At 30.0% G+C, this 18,114-nt stretch overlaps 1 protein-coding gene across 1 annotated transcript; it reads right to left on the bottom strand.

Annotated features, from left to right (window-relative positions):
* Positions 1-3,539: 3,539 nt before the first annotated feature.
* On the bottom strand, positions 3,540-7,390 carry LOC124846065 (Co-chaperone GrpE family protein). The gene is made up of 3 exons (XM_047323281.2): positions 7,081-7,390; positions 5,963-6,475; positions 3,540-4,423 (listed from the first exon to the last, which is right to left on the bottom strand). The coding sequence occupies exons 1-3, from the start codon at positions 7,267-7,269 to the stop codon at positions 4,214-4,216; spliced, it is 912 nt and encodes a 303-aa protein (XP_047179237.2). The 5' UTR covers positions 7,270-7,390; the 3' UTR covers positions 3,540-4,213.
* Positions 7,391-18,114: the final 10,724 nt, after the last annotated feature.

Raw genomic sequence — 18,114 nt, 5'->3', positions numbered from 1 at the left:
GGAATTCAACGTGGAAAATGAAATTTGGAACTATTAAATCAAAATAAGCACCACATTAACCTTAATTACAATACTTAATATAGTAATAGATACAGTCTATGTTTTGTGGGACCATGTGATTCCACACCTGGACGCAATGATGACTAGGTTCACTTGAGATGTTCTTGTGGAAGATTGTCCCCCAACTATTTGTTAATATTCTTTCTTATTTTTCAGCTGGCAGAGGACATTACCTTTTAAATTTTTCGTGACTTTCGGTAACCATATTTTTGTCTTATAAAATGTGAACCATTGGCTTTAAAGAATCATAATGTCCATGCAAATGACATCTGTTTAGGCAGCAATTCTAATAACTTGGCCATGTTCAAGTTGACCGTGGTTCAACCATTAATGGCTGCCAAGGCTTCTGTTCTATCAACCAGTGCTTACTCATTCAAAATATATTTTTCTCAACAAGTTTAATCATATTTTAAATGTCTTCAAACCTTTTAACATATGCTTCTGGTGTTTATTTTAAAAATCATTTTCTTTTTGAAATATTTAATCATGTTTAGATGTGTCGGTACCATATGTTATATGTTTTTATGTATATTTTACAATCTAATATATTTTAAATAGGGACAGCAAAATAACTTGTTTTTATGAAAATTGTTTTAATCTATCTAGATTTTAATAAAATATTATTGCATCGATTAGATTAGATATTGATATGGTAATATGGATATGACTAATATATTATATTTTAAATTAGGGTTAAAATTGCGGTCGATGAAGATGAATGTGTATATTTTATAAACATTTCAATATCATATCATCATTTTAAATTATTGAAATATCCATAAATTTTACTTAACTTAAAAAAAGTTATTTACTATATTTTTTTTCTATTTTTATTGTCATAAATCTACTTTTACATAATTCGTTTTATTCTTTTTCATTTATAATTTTTTAAAATTTACAAGTATCTACATGCTATTTTTTTTCTCTTCTCATAACTTTTATTACGCTTTTCTCTTTTTATTTTTTGTTTAAATAACGTATTACATTATAGGGAATATAAATTCAAATAGTTTCAATGATATATATTTTATTATTTGTATTTTTTAAAATATTTTTATTTATTATTTTATGATTTTTAATTTTAAGTGTCTAATAATATAAATCTTTTAGGTTAGTGGATAGCATAAACAATTATATTCTTTATTCTCTTTGAACTCAATTTTTTCATCATATATTTTTTCTTTTATCATGATTACATTTTTTTTATAATTTCATTTAAATGATGTATTATATTTTAAGAAATATAATAATCAATTTTATTGAATTAACATATTTGATTTATTTTTTCTTTTTCATGATTATTTAAGAGTGGGAATGTGGGTCAGTCCAACCTGTTTAGACTGGTTCTGTACTTGGTTTACAAATATGTGGATTGGATTGGTCCACTTTGGATTTGAAATATGAATTCAATGTTTCAAGCTTACAACCCTTCATTGATGGATGCATTTCTTTTTTCTTGTGTAGTCATTGGTTTTAAATTATAAGTATTTTTCTTAAATTAAAAAATATACATATATTTTGTTAACAAATCTTTTTTAAAGTTAAATTTTAAATCACATTTAACCCATATATACGTTATTCAAATAACTTAGTAATTTTTATCACTTCTTCATTGCTTATCAAATAAAAAGAGTTTAATGTATTTTTATTTATAAATGTTATCCTAATTTAAAGAAAGATTAAATAAAACTAAATTTAAAACATATAAGATATCGTCCTCTCTCGTGTCTGCACGAGCTGTGATTATGTGGGTTAGGCTTATTATACTCACACTTGTGCTTAATATCTTAACACTTATTGTACTTATATTAGAAGATACTCGTATAACTACAAAGTTATTATACTCTAAAATATCAAATTCATTTTTGACACAATAAAATCACATACATTTAAAAACACATTAAATTATTATAAACAAGTGAAGTGAAGATTCCATAATGCATATTGCTAATTGATCAACCACTAGTGCAAGGTTAATAAAAAAAGATAATTAGAATTTGTAGAAATAATTTCATGGAAGTTTTATAAAGATAATCTCAACCTAAAGTAGTAGTTGCAGTTGGATTAGATAAATGGTATGTTTATACAAGTAATCGACCATTAACTGGTATGAAGACTTTCTTGTCATTTTGGATTTTTATTTTTTTTCAGTCTTTATGATTAATTGTTAGAGTGTTTCTTCCGGTCACATTTTTTCTTATACATGTACATTCTAAAAATAATCTTCTTCAACATATTGATTCCTTTAAGGAATTTCAAAATTCATTGGAAAAAAAATCTTTTCAAAAGTTGTTAAAGAAATTTTTTTAATAAATTTCGAATTTGTTTTGGATTTTTCAAAAGCTTCAATAAATTTTGAAATTTATTAAATGTTTAAATTCTTCAACGGGTTTCAAAATTTGCTGAAAGATTTTTCTTTCAACAGATTTTAAAATTCGTTAAAGAAAATTCGTTAAAGAAAATTCGTTAAAGAAAAGAAATAGGACGTAGAACTTTTTAAATTGTAGAATATAATTTTGAAATTTAAAAAATGTAGGGATGTTGAGAAAAATGTAGGGTGGTGTAAGAAAAAACACTCTCGTTATTGTTCTCTTCCTCTTATTATCTCTAATATGGGTCACATTTTGAATTCGTCCAAATAATTTCCATCACGACGTCATCATCCATTTGTTTTGTGTGTTTGGTTACATTACAAAAAGATGTTCTTCTTTTACTATGTTACGTTGCGTCTCTGCTGCGACACCAAACAAACAAACAAACAAACATCCATTTCATGTTGCCAACTCTCCGTCTACTGTAAAACTCCGTTTATCCTGTTGTTAAATATACCCTTATCACTCACAATGCGTCTGGTAGAACTTTTATGTTTGAAGTTATGAATCTTTAAAGTTACATTTCTCGTGAATAACTAAAATTTATGCGATCGCTATGAATATTCTTAAGAATATAATAGCAGTAATATGATACGTTTAACGTGTTAAATTTCTTAAACACTAAAACTAACCTTATACTAATTGTCCCAGAGTTTGAAACATTATATGTCAACCCGTTGACGATTGCAAGTCATTCTCCGCAAGTTACCTAACAAATATTCTAAAATATTTTAAATTTATTTAGATAAACTTCTTCATAAAAGCTTTTATAATAAATTAAATAAAATAAATTTTCCACAGATCATATAAATTAATTTTAACTTACGAATAAATAAAATTCATTATGAAATAAATTGTGAAAAAAGTTACTTTTGTTGAGGTAATAGAGACAGGAAACTACAATTTTACATTGTATTTTACTTACGGTCAATCCTAATACCGTAAAAGAAAACTTACAGTAAGCTTGGCATTTATTAAGCTCTCCAGTGAGATGTGAATATTTAAGACACTATAATTTAACGCAGATTTTCTAGTGTCAAAAATACAAGTCTATAAGAACTTATCAATATTTTGTCCATGATAATAATATAAAATACACATTAGAGGTGCAAAGACCAAAGTAGCAACGAATAAGAACTTAACCAAAATTGTTACGTGTTATAAATATAACACATAATACCAAAATACCAGGAACCATAATTTGATACTGTGAAACCATGATTCCCAATACCATCTTTTCATACAGCCAGACATAGTGTGAATCTCTTAAATAAAAATCAACTATTATCACTTACAAGTTCTACTCTGTAACTTTATTCAGCATTGCCTCGTGGTATCATGAAAAAGTTTTGTTAGAGAACTATAGAACGTTCCAAGCTAGACACTCAACAGTCATCAAGCTCCATGTGAGCTTCACTTTAGAACTCAAAATGCAGTTGATTTTTGGTTGGGTACAAGGCGTTCCTGCAGTCGAGCTATCTTAGTATTGAGACAAGGAACCAAAATGCCAAAAGAGCTCAAGAATGAACCGTTTTTTGCTTTTTGTTAAAAATGGATTGCACAAGAAACTCATTGTTCCTATGAACAAAATTATTCACTTTCTCAAAAATTCAAGTGTGGTGTGGGGCACAAGTTAAAATTTGCCAGGTCCAACAGACTACACTCAGCTACGGCCCGAATACCAAAATATTGAATACTAGAAGCATTTTAAGTTGACCAATGTAAAGACGTGACGTATGCAGGTGGAGCTAGACTTTTAATGAGTAAGAAAGTTCAAGAGACTATCTTTCATCTATTCCAGCAGCTGTTGAAGGTCGCTCCATGGAGTTGTCATGAGCCACAGGAGATTTCTTAGTTCCAGGACCTAATGAAACCTTCACCTGGGCTGGCCTTAGAACTCGATCTCTGAGCAAGAAACCACGTCGTGATTCTTTAATTATAATCCCTTTCTTGAATTCTGCTGACTCCTCACGTGCAATGGCTTCATGATGCTATGACAAAAGTAAACCACAAACAGATTAAACAATAGCCAAGTCACTACGTGGTAACTTTCTCTAAGGTTTCATCAAAATGCCTTCAACAAGCAGGAACAAACTACAGATTTTAGTTTCAAGCTTATATTGCAACAAAACTCTCTTAAGATGGGAAAAATGAGGAGATTCAGACAAGGCAAACCTACGACTACAGCAATATTTTACACTTAACCTTTTATGATTGGAAAATTCCACCCGCCTCCCTACCTCATGCATTATTTTTACACGTGACGCCTGTTATTATAAAATTTACACACATCTACCAATTTCTATGTATGAACTATACCCATGATACCTCAAAATAATAGAGTCGAGTAAAAAAGGTCAGTGCAATTTTTCCATAAAAAATAATGCAAGTGTAAAATAATTAATAAGCACAAGCCTCAAAGGTGTTTACCCTAGTTACCCATAGTAGTTTATATGTTTCAAGTTCAGCCAGTGTTCCTTTACCACAAGAGTTTGCATCCTCAAATCACTGTACTTCCTTTTCCTTTTAGTGGTGGGTGGAGAATGAGAGAATGATCGTCTAGCATAGAACACAGAAAAAAAAAATTGTGGCCTCTAAATTGCTTGCAATACCAATATTGTTGGCTAGAAATCTGTCTCCAATTTTAAGGTTACTGGTATAGTAAATCCTAAATTTTTTTTCTAGGGCTGCCTATTAATAAAGGAAATGACCAGTGAGTTTGGTTATTGAAGAAGTAGCAAGGACAAATTGATTGTTAAAGCTTGTTCACAGCTAGAACTAAATATTTAAAGGGATAAAGTTCCATCTTAAATCTGAAAAAAATGCAATAGAGGGATAACCATTATTCATAAATTTATTTATATAGCTTATATCGCATACAATGCACATATAACTTCTTAAAAATAATAAAAATTATTAAAAATTCATGGCATTCATAATAAATCATAAAAAGTCAGAGATGTCTTAAAAAAACACACAAGTAAATGCCAATCAAAGTAAATAAAAAGTTCATAACCTTCAAAATCCAAGTCATCTTTATCATTTTCACTACATTACAATTTAAGCTTTCACTTTTGGGAATTCAAATCCCAAAAGTAGTAACCCCCATTCCAAACAAGCACTAACGTCTCTATTCAGAGGCTGGGAATAAACACACATCATGGCTGTCCCTGCAGCTGAGGCGTGTCACCATAGATTGCCATTGAAAACTGTTTATGATCAATGTTAAGATTATATTATTGAATTTCATCATTTACATTATTTTTCTCAATGGTTTAATTATTATTCTATCTAATTTCATTTCCTACCCAAAAAGTCCCATTTCTTTATTAATTGCACAAATTTGATGATAGAAATAAATTTCTTCAGTCGATGTAAATCCAACCCTAGGTCACCATTGTTGTAGTCAAATTATTTTCTATAGAGTAGCAATAGAATTTGTTGGATTTCACAGCCATCAAGTAGCAACACAGAACAAAAGGAAAAAAATTCCGCACACAAGACTAAAGGTGTTTGTGAATTTAACTTACCAAGGGATTAAACGGCTTGCCCACTGTTGCTATCACTGAAACATGATGACTCCTCAGAATCTCTACAAATTGTTTGTAAATGCCTTGATAGCTAACATCAATTTTCTTCTCTTTCTCTGTTGCTGCTTTAGTTTGCTGTTTTGTTTTCTCAAAACTGTCCACCATCAACAAAAGCTGTTCAATGAGTTCTTGTTGGGCATCAGATTGGATGCTAAGTCTTTCTTTGTCAGATCTTTTCCTAAAATTGTCAAAATCAGCTTGTAATCGAACATATCTATCTTTGGAAGTAGCTTTGTCTGCTGATAAACTTGATACTTTCTGAATCAATTTATTTTTTCTATTTACTGCTGAATATATTCCCTCTTCAATCAGAGCAACACCATTTTCATCACCATTAAAAAAGGCTTCCTTGTATGCTTCAAGGAGGACCATTAAACTGGGTAATGGCTTTTTATCTTCATCATCGTCTATCCCTCTGAAATCTTTCCGGGTCTCACCTGTCTCATCATTTCTCTATGAAGGACAAAAGAGAGAAGATTTGGCTAGGTTAGGTATATATATATACAAAACATAGGATCTTCAACAAATGAAACAAAAATGCACCTTAAACTTAACAAGCATCACGACAGCTAGTATTTTGACCACATGCATTTCTGAAGTATTACAACAATATGTATAAAAATAAAAAATAAAATGGGAAATTTTAAGTAAAACTTTTTTTGTACAACGATACCCTCCTGCAATCGATAGTGGAAGAGATTAAGTATCAGAGGTACAAGAAGGCAAAAAAGAAACATTGAGGATTCAATGTCTATTAAGACTATCAGAAATGCTAGCAACACAATTCACAGTTTTTGAATTCACCTCCTCTTAATATATGAAATTTATTAGAATTTACAAAGAGGAAAATGTGGACTCTCATGTTTTAAATCAATTGACTCCCTGGTGATTAATAATTTTGAAGCAATATAATGGTGTGTGATAGCAATCCTCTAATCCTATTATGAGAAAGTAGCAAGGAGAACAGTACTCGTGACAAATCCAACAAGCAGCAAATTAGAATAATTAATTATAAAAAAATGAAAAAAAGTGTAAGATTTGAAGGAGTGAGAGCGTACAGTTGGAGGGGGATCTTGAGAATACTTTAGTGGGGTTCTTCGATTGGGAGAGGAATTTAGGGGACGTGGAAACCCACGTGATGAAAAATATATTATTTTGGGTTTTAGGGTTTGAAAGGGCTTTGAAGAGAAGGGAGTAGAACAAGGACAAGGAGCAAACAGAGATTGATTGGAGAGGAAAGTGGCCATTGATTGATTCTCTTCTCTTTTGCTCGTCAGAGGGTAACAAAACAGAGATAGTCTGTGTTCGTGCGTTCTGGAATGCTCTTGGATGTGTATTTGTGTGGTTTCTCCGAACTCCAAACCAAGTTTCTTTGTTTTATTTTTACTCTCGTCACGTTTAGATTTTCTTTAAATGTTTAAGTTAATATTTATTTATTTTAGTATTCATGTCTTCACTAAAATCAATTTCAGTTTTTATTTTATTTTATTTCTTAAAATTGCTTATTTATTTTGTGAAGTTATTCAGAACAACGTTCTATCTATTAATTAACATTAATATTTGGAGCACAAGCAAGGATAGATAAAAACATTTTAAAATTAGTAATTGAACTTTAAAATGTGATTTAATTATACAACACTAATTTTTAATACCATATTTACATATTATAGTTTTATATATCTAATTTATGTGAAATTTTTATTAATATAAATTATAAATATTCAAATATAATATAATTAAGAAAAACTTATAATTATGAGTGAATTCTACTTTTTGACAACTTTATTTTTTATGTTTGAGAAAGATTTTTTTGTTTGAGGAATCTCATCTCACTTTACGCTAATTATCTAATATATAATTTTAGTGTTATGAAAACACAATGATAAATGATGAAGGTAATAATTATATAATGTGACATGAATAGTGAGTTATCATTTAATCAATAATATCACACGAGATATTAAGAGATGTAATAGAATGATCCAAACCTTCATTGTCTTGTATAAAAACACATTATATATAATTTTGATATCATTATTTAAACATAAATAAAAAATGATTTTATTACCTAAATAAAGTGAAATATATATCCTATTATTCTTTAAAAAATTAAAATTGACATATGAATAAAGTCTTTACAACGGAAAGAAAATTCTTTTCTAGAAAATAATAAAAATAAGTTAAGAAAATTGCTTGTAATACTTAACACTTGTATTATCATTTATTTGGTGATAAATGACAATCATCTTAGTCAAACACAAAAACAATGCACATACTAACTTCAAACATTGCCTCAACACAATATTTATATAGAGTTATAGGTTCACATAGAACCTTCATCAACTAACACAAAGTTGTCACTTCACACAACAGGAATGTTTCATGTGAAACTATCGATGGTCACTCTCACACAGAGTTTCAGTCTTTCGCTTACTCATATTATCCACTATTTGCTCATGCAAAGCTTCCAACCACTCATTTCCATAGAGCTTATCAGATATCACAACTCATACAAAGTTACTAATTGTGCCAGTCACACATAGATTACTTGTTATTTACTCACACATAATTAAAACTCATTCCCACATAGAGATTTACAAATTCCACTCATGCTCACACAGAGATTTATAGAGTCTATCTATGCTCACACAAAAACTTACAAGGTCCAATCCTACTCATATAAAGACTTATAGGGTCCATTCCTACTCATGCAGAGACTTATGAAGTCTATTTTTGCTTACACAGAGACTAACATAGTCTACCCATGCCCACATAGATACGTATAAGGTCCTCTCATGCTCCCACATAGACTTACATGGTCCACCCATACTGACAAAGAGACTTACAGAGTCTCATTCATGCTCATACAAAGACTAAAAAATCTCACTCTTTATCCCATAAAGACTAACAAAATTCACTCATGCTCACACAAAGACTAATAGATTCATCCATGCTCACACATAGACTTACAATATTCACAATGTACCCATGTCCATATAGGGTTCCTCACACGAGCACATAACACATCAATCATATAGTCAAAACATCACATACACATAAACCAATTTTCAAAAAATCACCCGGTCCCCCTTAAGAAAACCCCATCATGTTTCTTTATCTAAACCATAAAAAATCTTTGGATTTGAGTGTTTTATCTAAACCATAAACTATCAGTCCAAAACGTTAGTTATATTTAAAGAGAATATTAACTAAATAATTTAGATATGATAAGAAGTGAACTTTAAGTCTATCTTAACCTTACAAAACTTACGTGTAAGGTAATGTTTGTATGTGTTTATATACGATAAATTTGGTTTATCTCTAGTCAATGTGAAACTATCAACAAACCTCCCTGATGCCGAAACATATGCATCTTGAGTGTGAGACTATACATTAATGGATGGTTTGAAAGCGGATAATGGGTGGAATAATAGACCCAATAAACAACAAACTTCGTTGGATAGGTTCTAGCCCATGGTTTGATACCATGTTAAGAAATAGACTTTAAACCTAGTTCAACCTTACAAAACACTAATGTGAAATGGGATTTTAACGTCTAGCATTCAACGTTAGCCCAAAACAAAACCAACATAAAAAATTATCAATAACATTTTTGTAAATAAAATGAACAATTAGACGTAAGACCACCCAGATAGTTGATGCCATATTAGCTTTAGATGTTTGTTAAAGGGGGAAGCATCTAATTCTTTTTAAACATTTTAAAGAAACAACTAGAAAAGGAATGTTCTCGAAGAGTTTGATGTCAGAATATCAAGGTGTCAACGTCATAACGCATTAGACGTAGGATAGTCAAGTGACCGACGTCTAATGTTTTTTAAATCATTAAAAAAACTCTTCCTGAAAAGACCTTTTATGTACCCTTATGATGTCAAACAATCAACTAGTCGATATCATATCCCATTAAATGTTTGAAGGTTAGGATGTCGATGTCTAAATCTTTTTAAACATTTAAAAAAGTCAGCTGGAAAAGGAATATTATCGAAGAGTTTGATGTCGAAAGGTGCCAACATTATAACACGTTAGACGTCAAATGATTAGGAAGACCGACGTCATATGCTTTTTAAATCATTAAAAAAAACTTTCTAAAAAGACCTTTCTCGTACACATATGACATCAGAAAGTTCAGGGACCGATGTCATATCACTGTTAGATGATCGGGGGAGCAACGTCTAATTTTTCAATTCCCATTAGACGGCGGCCCCCTTACTTGTTCAACATCATATGTTGTTTTATGAATTAAAAAAAACAATGAGAGAGCATTTTCCTTCCACTATTTCTTCATTCTCTCTCTTCTCAAGCCTTCGAACTGTTTCGACAACAAATGCACTACTAACAAAGGTAATTTTTGTTTCATTTAACACCAATGGACGTTGCTTGGATGCTTTAGGTATAATTTTCTTTCATTTTGACTTATTGTTTTCGTGCACATACATTATTTTAAACAGCAGTGAGTTCTCTTTTCTCCCTTATCTACAAAGACTCCTCCATTGTGGCAATAACACCACCCTTCAATATACACAGTTAGTTTTTAGTTTTTGGTTTCCAATATAGATAGCACTTTGTCTTTTGATTAGTTGTTCGATATGATTTTGGAGTTTCCCTTTTGCCAAATTTTGGATACCATGGTCTGCATATAGTTAGCCAAAAAGTTTTTAGGAATTTGATTTGATTAAATTTTACTTTTAGTCCTCATTGCACTTTGTCTCTTATTCCTTGTACGTGACATTAGTTATATTTTATTTTCTTTATTATTGTTTTTATCTTAAGCAATTTTTTTAGTGTGCTTTTGCATTTTATTTTTATTAAATTTTAAAAATATTTATAGTATGAAATTTAGATTTATTATTAGATGTTGTACGCTTTAATAATTTTAATTGTATTAAGATTTATTCTAATGATAGTTAAACACTAAGTAAATCTCAGTTCTCGTTTGAGAATTAATAGAAATGATTAAACTTTTAATTATTTGTGTTAAATATCAAATTGTCCAATTGAATATTTTGGAAAAGTTATTTTTCATAATTTGTTATAACATGTACATTGAAGTTTATGCATAAATTTAATAAAATTTCAGTTTAGATCATTTTATGTTGTTCTCTAAAGGCATATTTGATTGTGGTCATGAGTGATCACTTTCATTTTATGTATTTCGAAGACCAATGTGAAATGTCAAAATTTTTCAAATTTATGATGTTAAACTTCTTCCTATATGTGTTAGTAGATTACGAAAAATATTTTTTCTGAATGAGTGGAGTCTAACCTTGGGAGAGTCAAAAATTTGAGATTGATGAAGTTTTCTATGAACACAATATAGATCAAGTTGGATAAATGAACTTTGCATAAGTGAAAAGTATGAAAAAAAGGTTTGAGTTCTTGCAATATGTTCAAGAACATGCAATCTCTATGAACAAGACACATTTTTATCTTTGTGTTCGTTATCTTGATTAAATAAATCAAGACTTGTGCAACGTGTGTTATCATTTATTAATCTTTGGTATACTGAGGCGTTATAGAGTTTGGACTTGGCATAGAGAACTATTGTTCAAGCCTACAATGTCACGAGGAACATTATGTTAGACGAATGAACGAGTGATCATTTAAAGGACATGATATGTGATGTTAATTAATTTTTTTGTGTGGAAGAGCTCATTTATATGATTCTCTTAACTCCTAAACTTTGTATAACTTAAAAAATCTTTAAAATAAAATAAAGCTTTTAAGTAAATCATTTTATCTCATGTCATAATCTTTTTAAATTAAATAAATCATTTAAATTAAATAATTAATAAATCATTTTATCTCATGATTTTTTAAAATAAAATAAATATTTTAAATTATATAATTAATAAATAATTTTATCTTTTACTTAACATATTTATTTAATTTTATTTATTTATTTTTCTAATAATTATAATTTTCAGAGTTTCACAATGAATAATTCACCAATAAATTTAAATTGAATAACGATAACTTATTTCAACTCATTCATCGAACTATATTATATCGGTACTCATCTTTAAGAGAATCATATGATATATCATGTCCATTTCATATTACTCAATAAACTGTATAAAAATGTACAAAGATTAACTTTCATATAAATACAATTTAGTTATCACATTCTTCAAGTATCTAAACAAGTAATATATTGATTAGATTCTAATATTAACTCGTAACCTATATATAGTGTACCTACCTTCATTGGCAACCTGCAGAAATCCACTAAAACTTTAAATAATTTACCAAATAGCAAACCCTACACCAATAGCAACTTTCCCTCACATAACACCCAAATAGGAGAAGAAAGACATTCAAATCATTAACAGGGATTTAACTAGTTATAAATATCACAATTTCAATTTAGTTTGACCCATATTTTGCTACCACTTCAAGTAGGCCATGAATGACTTCAATATTATCTTAGTGAATGAGTTTATGTCAAATACAACCTTAAAAACATTTTTTTTAAATGAGGTTTGGATTCTAAACATGAGATATCCGACGTCTTAAAATAAAACTCAAGTTTTACAAGCTAATTTTTATTATATAACTAAAAAGTAAAATTAATGAAAAACAATATATTATATTTCAAATATCTTTTAGTATAAAAAGATAAAATAATAAATAATATATTAGAAATGAAATATATTAAACTAAAGATAGATATAAATATTTAGTTTTAAGATCAACAATATTAAACATATTCGTCCGACGAGTTAACTATTAGTCGAACAGTCAACCTGTAACAAGCTGTCAATAACAAGCTCTCTAACATACTTTTAGTTGAAATTTATTGAAAACTTCAGCATTTAATGAAATTTAAAAAATATGATTTGTAGTAACTTTTAACTAATAATCAAATGTGCTAGTATTGTTTTACTATATATTTTAACAAAACATGTTTTAGTAGAGATATTCAAATAAATTTTAACACGTGAGTCTATTCAATTTATTATAAAATTTTAAAGAAAATTAATTTTTTAAATGTTGATCAAATTTAATCCATAGGTTCAAACCAAATTAAAAATGAGTTTATCTAAAACTCATCAACAACAATTCTTTATTAAGTTTTTATTATTTTTTTAAGTTTTTTATCATAATTATTTGTTATTTCTAAATATGTATGTTAATAGGTTTTTTCTAATACTAGAATATCATTCTATAATATTTAAAAAGTTTAAAGATTTAATTAATTTGTTTGTCATATCATGTAAATTAACATTTTATTTTTAATTTTTATCGTTGTAATAATTATGATAAAATAAATAAATAAATTTGATTTGATTATACTATAATTAATATATATAATAAATTAAAAAATATTTTTAGGTGAATTAACCATCTAACCTGCAAACCCATGGATCGGGTCTCATTGCAAAAATTTTAACTATAAAAATAAAAACTAATAAGGTTGACTCTGACTCACTTTAACACTCCATTTTTCTATTCATATTATTGTTCTTTCGTATATTCATATTGTCAATTTTAAAATTCCCTCGAAGACTAAGACTGAAAAATTGGGCATGAGTTAGAAGTACTTAAAACAAAATTTTGTGCTCGGTTCTAATAACATTTAATTTATTAAATATATTATTTAACGTGTTGTTAAGTCAATCAACATTTATTACTACTGATCAAGTTCATTTCACATTTGTGTTTTGTTATACAATAAAAATAAATTTAAAAATAATTATAAATGCAAGAACAATGTTAAAAACAACAAATAATTCACATACATACATATATATATATATATATATATATATATATATATATATATATATATATATATATATATATATATATATATATAATATATATATATATATATATATATATATATATATATATATATATATATATATATATATATGGGTTTGCTAACGCGCGTACGCTTGTTTTTCAGTTGGTACATTTTAGCAATGTGTACCGGATTTTAGTAGACAAAAATACCCTTATATATCATGGATTTTAAGTTTTAAGGTTAAGGATATTTTAATAATTTTCATTCTCAAAACTAAAAAAAAAAAAAGAAACTTCCAAACCCTTACTCACCTGTCTCATTCCTCTCAACCCTTTCTCACCTGTCTCATTCCTCTCAACCCTTTCTCTTTCATCTTTCTCACTCCAATCTTTTCTATGTCATCCTACTACTGTACTGTAGTCCAAATTAAAAAAATCAGAAACACTTCCCGGAAACAATCTTACAAAAAATGATTTTATAATGAGTTTTCATCTTATAATTTTTGTCTTATATAATTTTATCCACTTTTGACAAGCATAAAGGAATTGGTAATTGACATGGAAAAAATAAAAAATACTCGTTAAACAATTTCTTACAAAAATGATTTTATAATGAGTTTTTATTTTATAATTTTTGTCTTATCTAATTTTATCTAATTTTCACAGGCATAATGACATCAAAGGAATTTGTAATTGGCCTGTAAAAAAATCAGAAACACTCGTTGTTAAACAATTTCTTACAAATGACTTTATAATGAGTTTTCATTTTAAAATTTTTGTCGTATATAATTTTATCTAATTTTCACAAGCATAATGACATAAAAAATGACTTTATAATGATTCAACATATGCAGATGATGAAATTAGAGAGGTTAGTGAAGATGGTGAAATTGAAGAGATCTTGAATGAACCTTTGCCTGACAGAGAAAAGGTGCGAGGGAGAGAGATGAAAGAGAAAAGATTGAGAGGAATGAGAGAGGTGAGTAAGGGTTTGGGGGTTTCTTTTTTTTTTTTTATTAAGTTTTGAGAATGAAAATTATTAAAATACCCTTAACCTTAAAACTTAAAATCCATAATATATAAAGATATTTTTGTCTACTAAAATCCAGTACACATTGCTAAAATATACCAACTAAAAAACAGGCGTACCCGCGTTAACAAAACCCCATATATATATATATATATATATATATATATATATATATATATATATATATAATTACAATTAGAATTTGGTGAGTCATAGACTTTTCTTCTGACTCACCAGGGAAACTGTTATAACACTTCACGGTGGGAATGAGGATTTTTGCTTATCCTATTGAGTTAAGTTTAGGGAAATCTTCCAGTGTATTATATTTTTAAGAAATTATAGAAAACATATTACAATATTTTATATTTAAAAAATTTAAAAATTTAATATTTCATAAAATATATTTAATTAATGGAAAATAAAACAAAATGAATAATGATTATATTATTATTTGTAATGGTCTGAAGATTTTATAAAGTCATTGGGCCCTAATTTGACAAGCCAGGCTCATTGACCCAAGGACACTTGAACCTTGGGAGGGGCTCTTTCCTTGCAAGTCAGATTTCATTTCACAGATTCCTCTCTCTCTAGAACAGAAACCTTGCCCTAACTCAAGTGCTCTGACTTCTCTCTAGGTTTCCAGCCATTTCCACCGATTGAATCCTAATTTGGTGGTGTTTTCTTGTTCCTGGAGTCAAGAGCTACGAAACCATCCGATTGGTTTTGCGTTCCAGCGGGTAAGTAGATTTTCCCTCTTTCCCTTCACTGTTCTTGTCCTAGGTTGTACCATTTTCTGATTTCTTGTGCCCTGTGTGAGTTTGTCTTTCATTCTTGGTTTATTCCGACTCAAAGAGCTAAAGTCTAGCACCTATTTGGTGATTTATAGGTTCTGTACAGTTTCGCACGGTGTAGGGGGTACTGTTAGAGCATCTCTGAACTGTGTTGAGCAACCCACCAGGTAAGGGGAGCTAGTTCTCTTTTTGATTTTATTGTATGACGTGATTACATGGTGATTTTCAAATTGGTATGTTGTTGGAAGCATAATTTTTAATTTTGCTAACTTGAAATGCATGTATGAAAGTGTGAGTGCTACGTGAATGTGGTGATTGATGGATATGAACTGTTTGGGATGATTTTGAGTGATGAATTATGTATGTTGGAACTGTTTTGGTGTGTAAAATTTGTTGTGGTGTTGATAGGAAGGAAAATCAAGTGTCTTAGGGTCACTTTTTGGTCATTTTAGAGGAAGTGAGGTAGGGATTTTGAGTAAATGAAGGCTGCAGTGTTCCTGGACTGTTTGGGCAGCCTAGACAAGTCCATTGTGACTTGTTAGAAGCATAACAGTAGTTGAAAACAGGTTCCAAGTAGTGGAATCGAATTTGGGTCCCTAAGTTGTTGAAATTAGTGTTTTGGAGCTGAAAGTGAACTTTAATCACTTAAAAATGGTGGTAGAAATGTTTAGAATCATTTGGATAAGTTTAATTAAGTCTAAAACGAGAATTAAGAGTCTAAGAAGTTGAGAAAAGTGGTTAGAAATGGTCAAGGGAGGTTTTGTTACCATTCTGCAGAGTTCTGAGAATTCTGCAGAATTAAATTCTGCAGAATGTGCAAATTGAGCGTTCGTCCATGTCGGAGTTGAACGCTCGGTCATGCCATGCGCTGAGTGACGTTCGGTCAAATGTGGGCTTGACTTAACGTTCGCCCTTGTCTAGGGAGCGTTCGGTCTTAGGGGATGATATTAATGGCGTTCGGTCATTGGTTTAAGTAACGATCGCTCAAGTTATGGTTTAGTAACGATCGCTCAGGTGTTGGTTAGTAGCGTTCGTTCATTCGCTGGTTTAGTAGCGTTCGGTCAGTTGAAGGTTTAGTAGCGTTCGGTCAGTTGAAGGTTTTATTAGCGTTCGGTCTGGATCATGTGTTAGTGATAATAGCGTTCGGTCTTATACCCTCATGTAGCAAGTGTTAGCGTTCGGTCATGAGGCTTGATATTGAAGTGTTCGTCCAAATGGGGTTCGCCCAAGGGGTTAGGACGTTCGTCCAAACAGTGTCCGTTCAAGGTTTTGGACGCTCGTCCAAACAGTGTTCGTCCAGTGGTGATATTTTCCTTTATGCTTTCTCTCATTCCAGTAAGCTTTGTTAATTAAATATTTCGGTTACGATTTATGAATGCATCTTCATGTGATCCAGATTGGTTGAAAGTGTATGATTATAAGTGGTTTATGATGTACATTGTTGATCCAAAAGGAATATTATGAGATTTAAAATGGTCGGATTGAATCGGAAATTAGATCTCTCGGTGAGATCAGTTAGTGTATTGAATGAATGTAAGAGGCTTCCATATGGGGGGTTATCCCTAACACTCCAACGGTCTTTCATTCTCACTTAGAGAGGATTGACGCGTGTGGTGGGAGTAGTGGGAGGTCCTAGGGTAGACGCTATCACTGGAGGTCTATTCCGCGGTAACGGATTAGCCTTGTGTATGGTCGGGTGGAACCCCTCGGCAATGGCTTTGCAAAGCAGTAGAGGCCATCACAAGTGCACAACCCGCCCCAGCTCTACATACATTCTATGTCCGGACGTGTCTAGAGTCTTAACATGATAGGATACTTGTCTTGATGAGTGTTATTAAATAAATGCTTATGTTTATGATGACTTATGTGTATGGATATTCTGGTAAATGCTAGATTGGTTGAAAATGAATTGTATGATTGTTTGAGATCTAGCTCACCCTTGCATTTGTGTGTGTTGCATGTGTTTGATTTCCCTCTTGCGATGATCATCCAATCCTTTGGATGTGAGCAGTAGGTGATGATGTACCCTTGGAGCAAGCGTTGGAGAATGAGGAAGACCCAGCTCCTAGTGCTTAGGATTTCTACTAGCTATGTTGTTCAATAGCTTTTTATTTTGAAAAACTTCTAGCCTTCATTTTAGCATGATCTGTATTTTGGAGAATTATGAACTTGTACTTATATTTTAAAGTTTTCCAGACAGACTTGGATAACTGTACTCCTAATTCTATCTATTGTGTACTCTTAACTGCTTCTATTATTATAATTGATGCATTCTACGTATATACTTTGTTATATATTTTGGGATGTCACATTATTTCTTTCGACATTAATCTTATTTAATAATTTTCTTTACAACACCCTAGATAGAAGATTGAGTTGATACCACAAAATTTAATTCAATCTAATTCAATGACCGATGTACAAAACCGAAACAAATTGCTTATAAAAGTAAAAATATGTATACATCGACACCGAAAAAATATGCAGTAAACCAACAAAAGAATCAG

Source organism: Vigna umbellata, chromosome 2 (assembly GCF_029865625.1).
Source record: "Vigna umbellata cultivar VRB3 chromosome 2, Vumbellata_1.0, whole genome shotgun sequence".
Lineage (NCBI taxonomy): Eukaryota > Viridiplantae > Streptophyta > Magnoliopsida > Fabales > Fabaceae > Vigna > Vigna umbellata.
Note: the sequence above shows the minus strand (reverse complement) of the source record. Positions and strands in the feature narration are given on the sequence as shown.

Coding starts and splice junctions, on each gene's coding strand:
- LOC124846065 (XM_047323281.2), bottom strand. CDS start 7,269: ATGGCCACTTTCCTCTCCAATCAATCTCTGTTTGCTCCTTGTCCTTGT. Junction 6,476..7,080: donor CTCAAGATCCCCCTCCAACT/GTACGCTCTCAC, acceptor TGTCCTTCATAG/AGAAATGATGAGACAGGTGA. Junction 4,424..5,962: donor GCAAGCCGTTTAATCCCTTG/GTAAGTTAAATT, acceptor CTTTTGTCATAG/CATCATGAAGCCATTGCACG.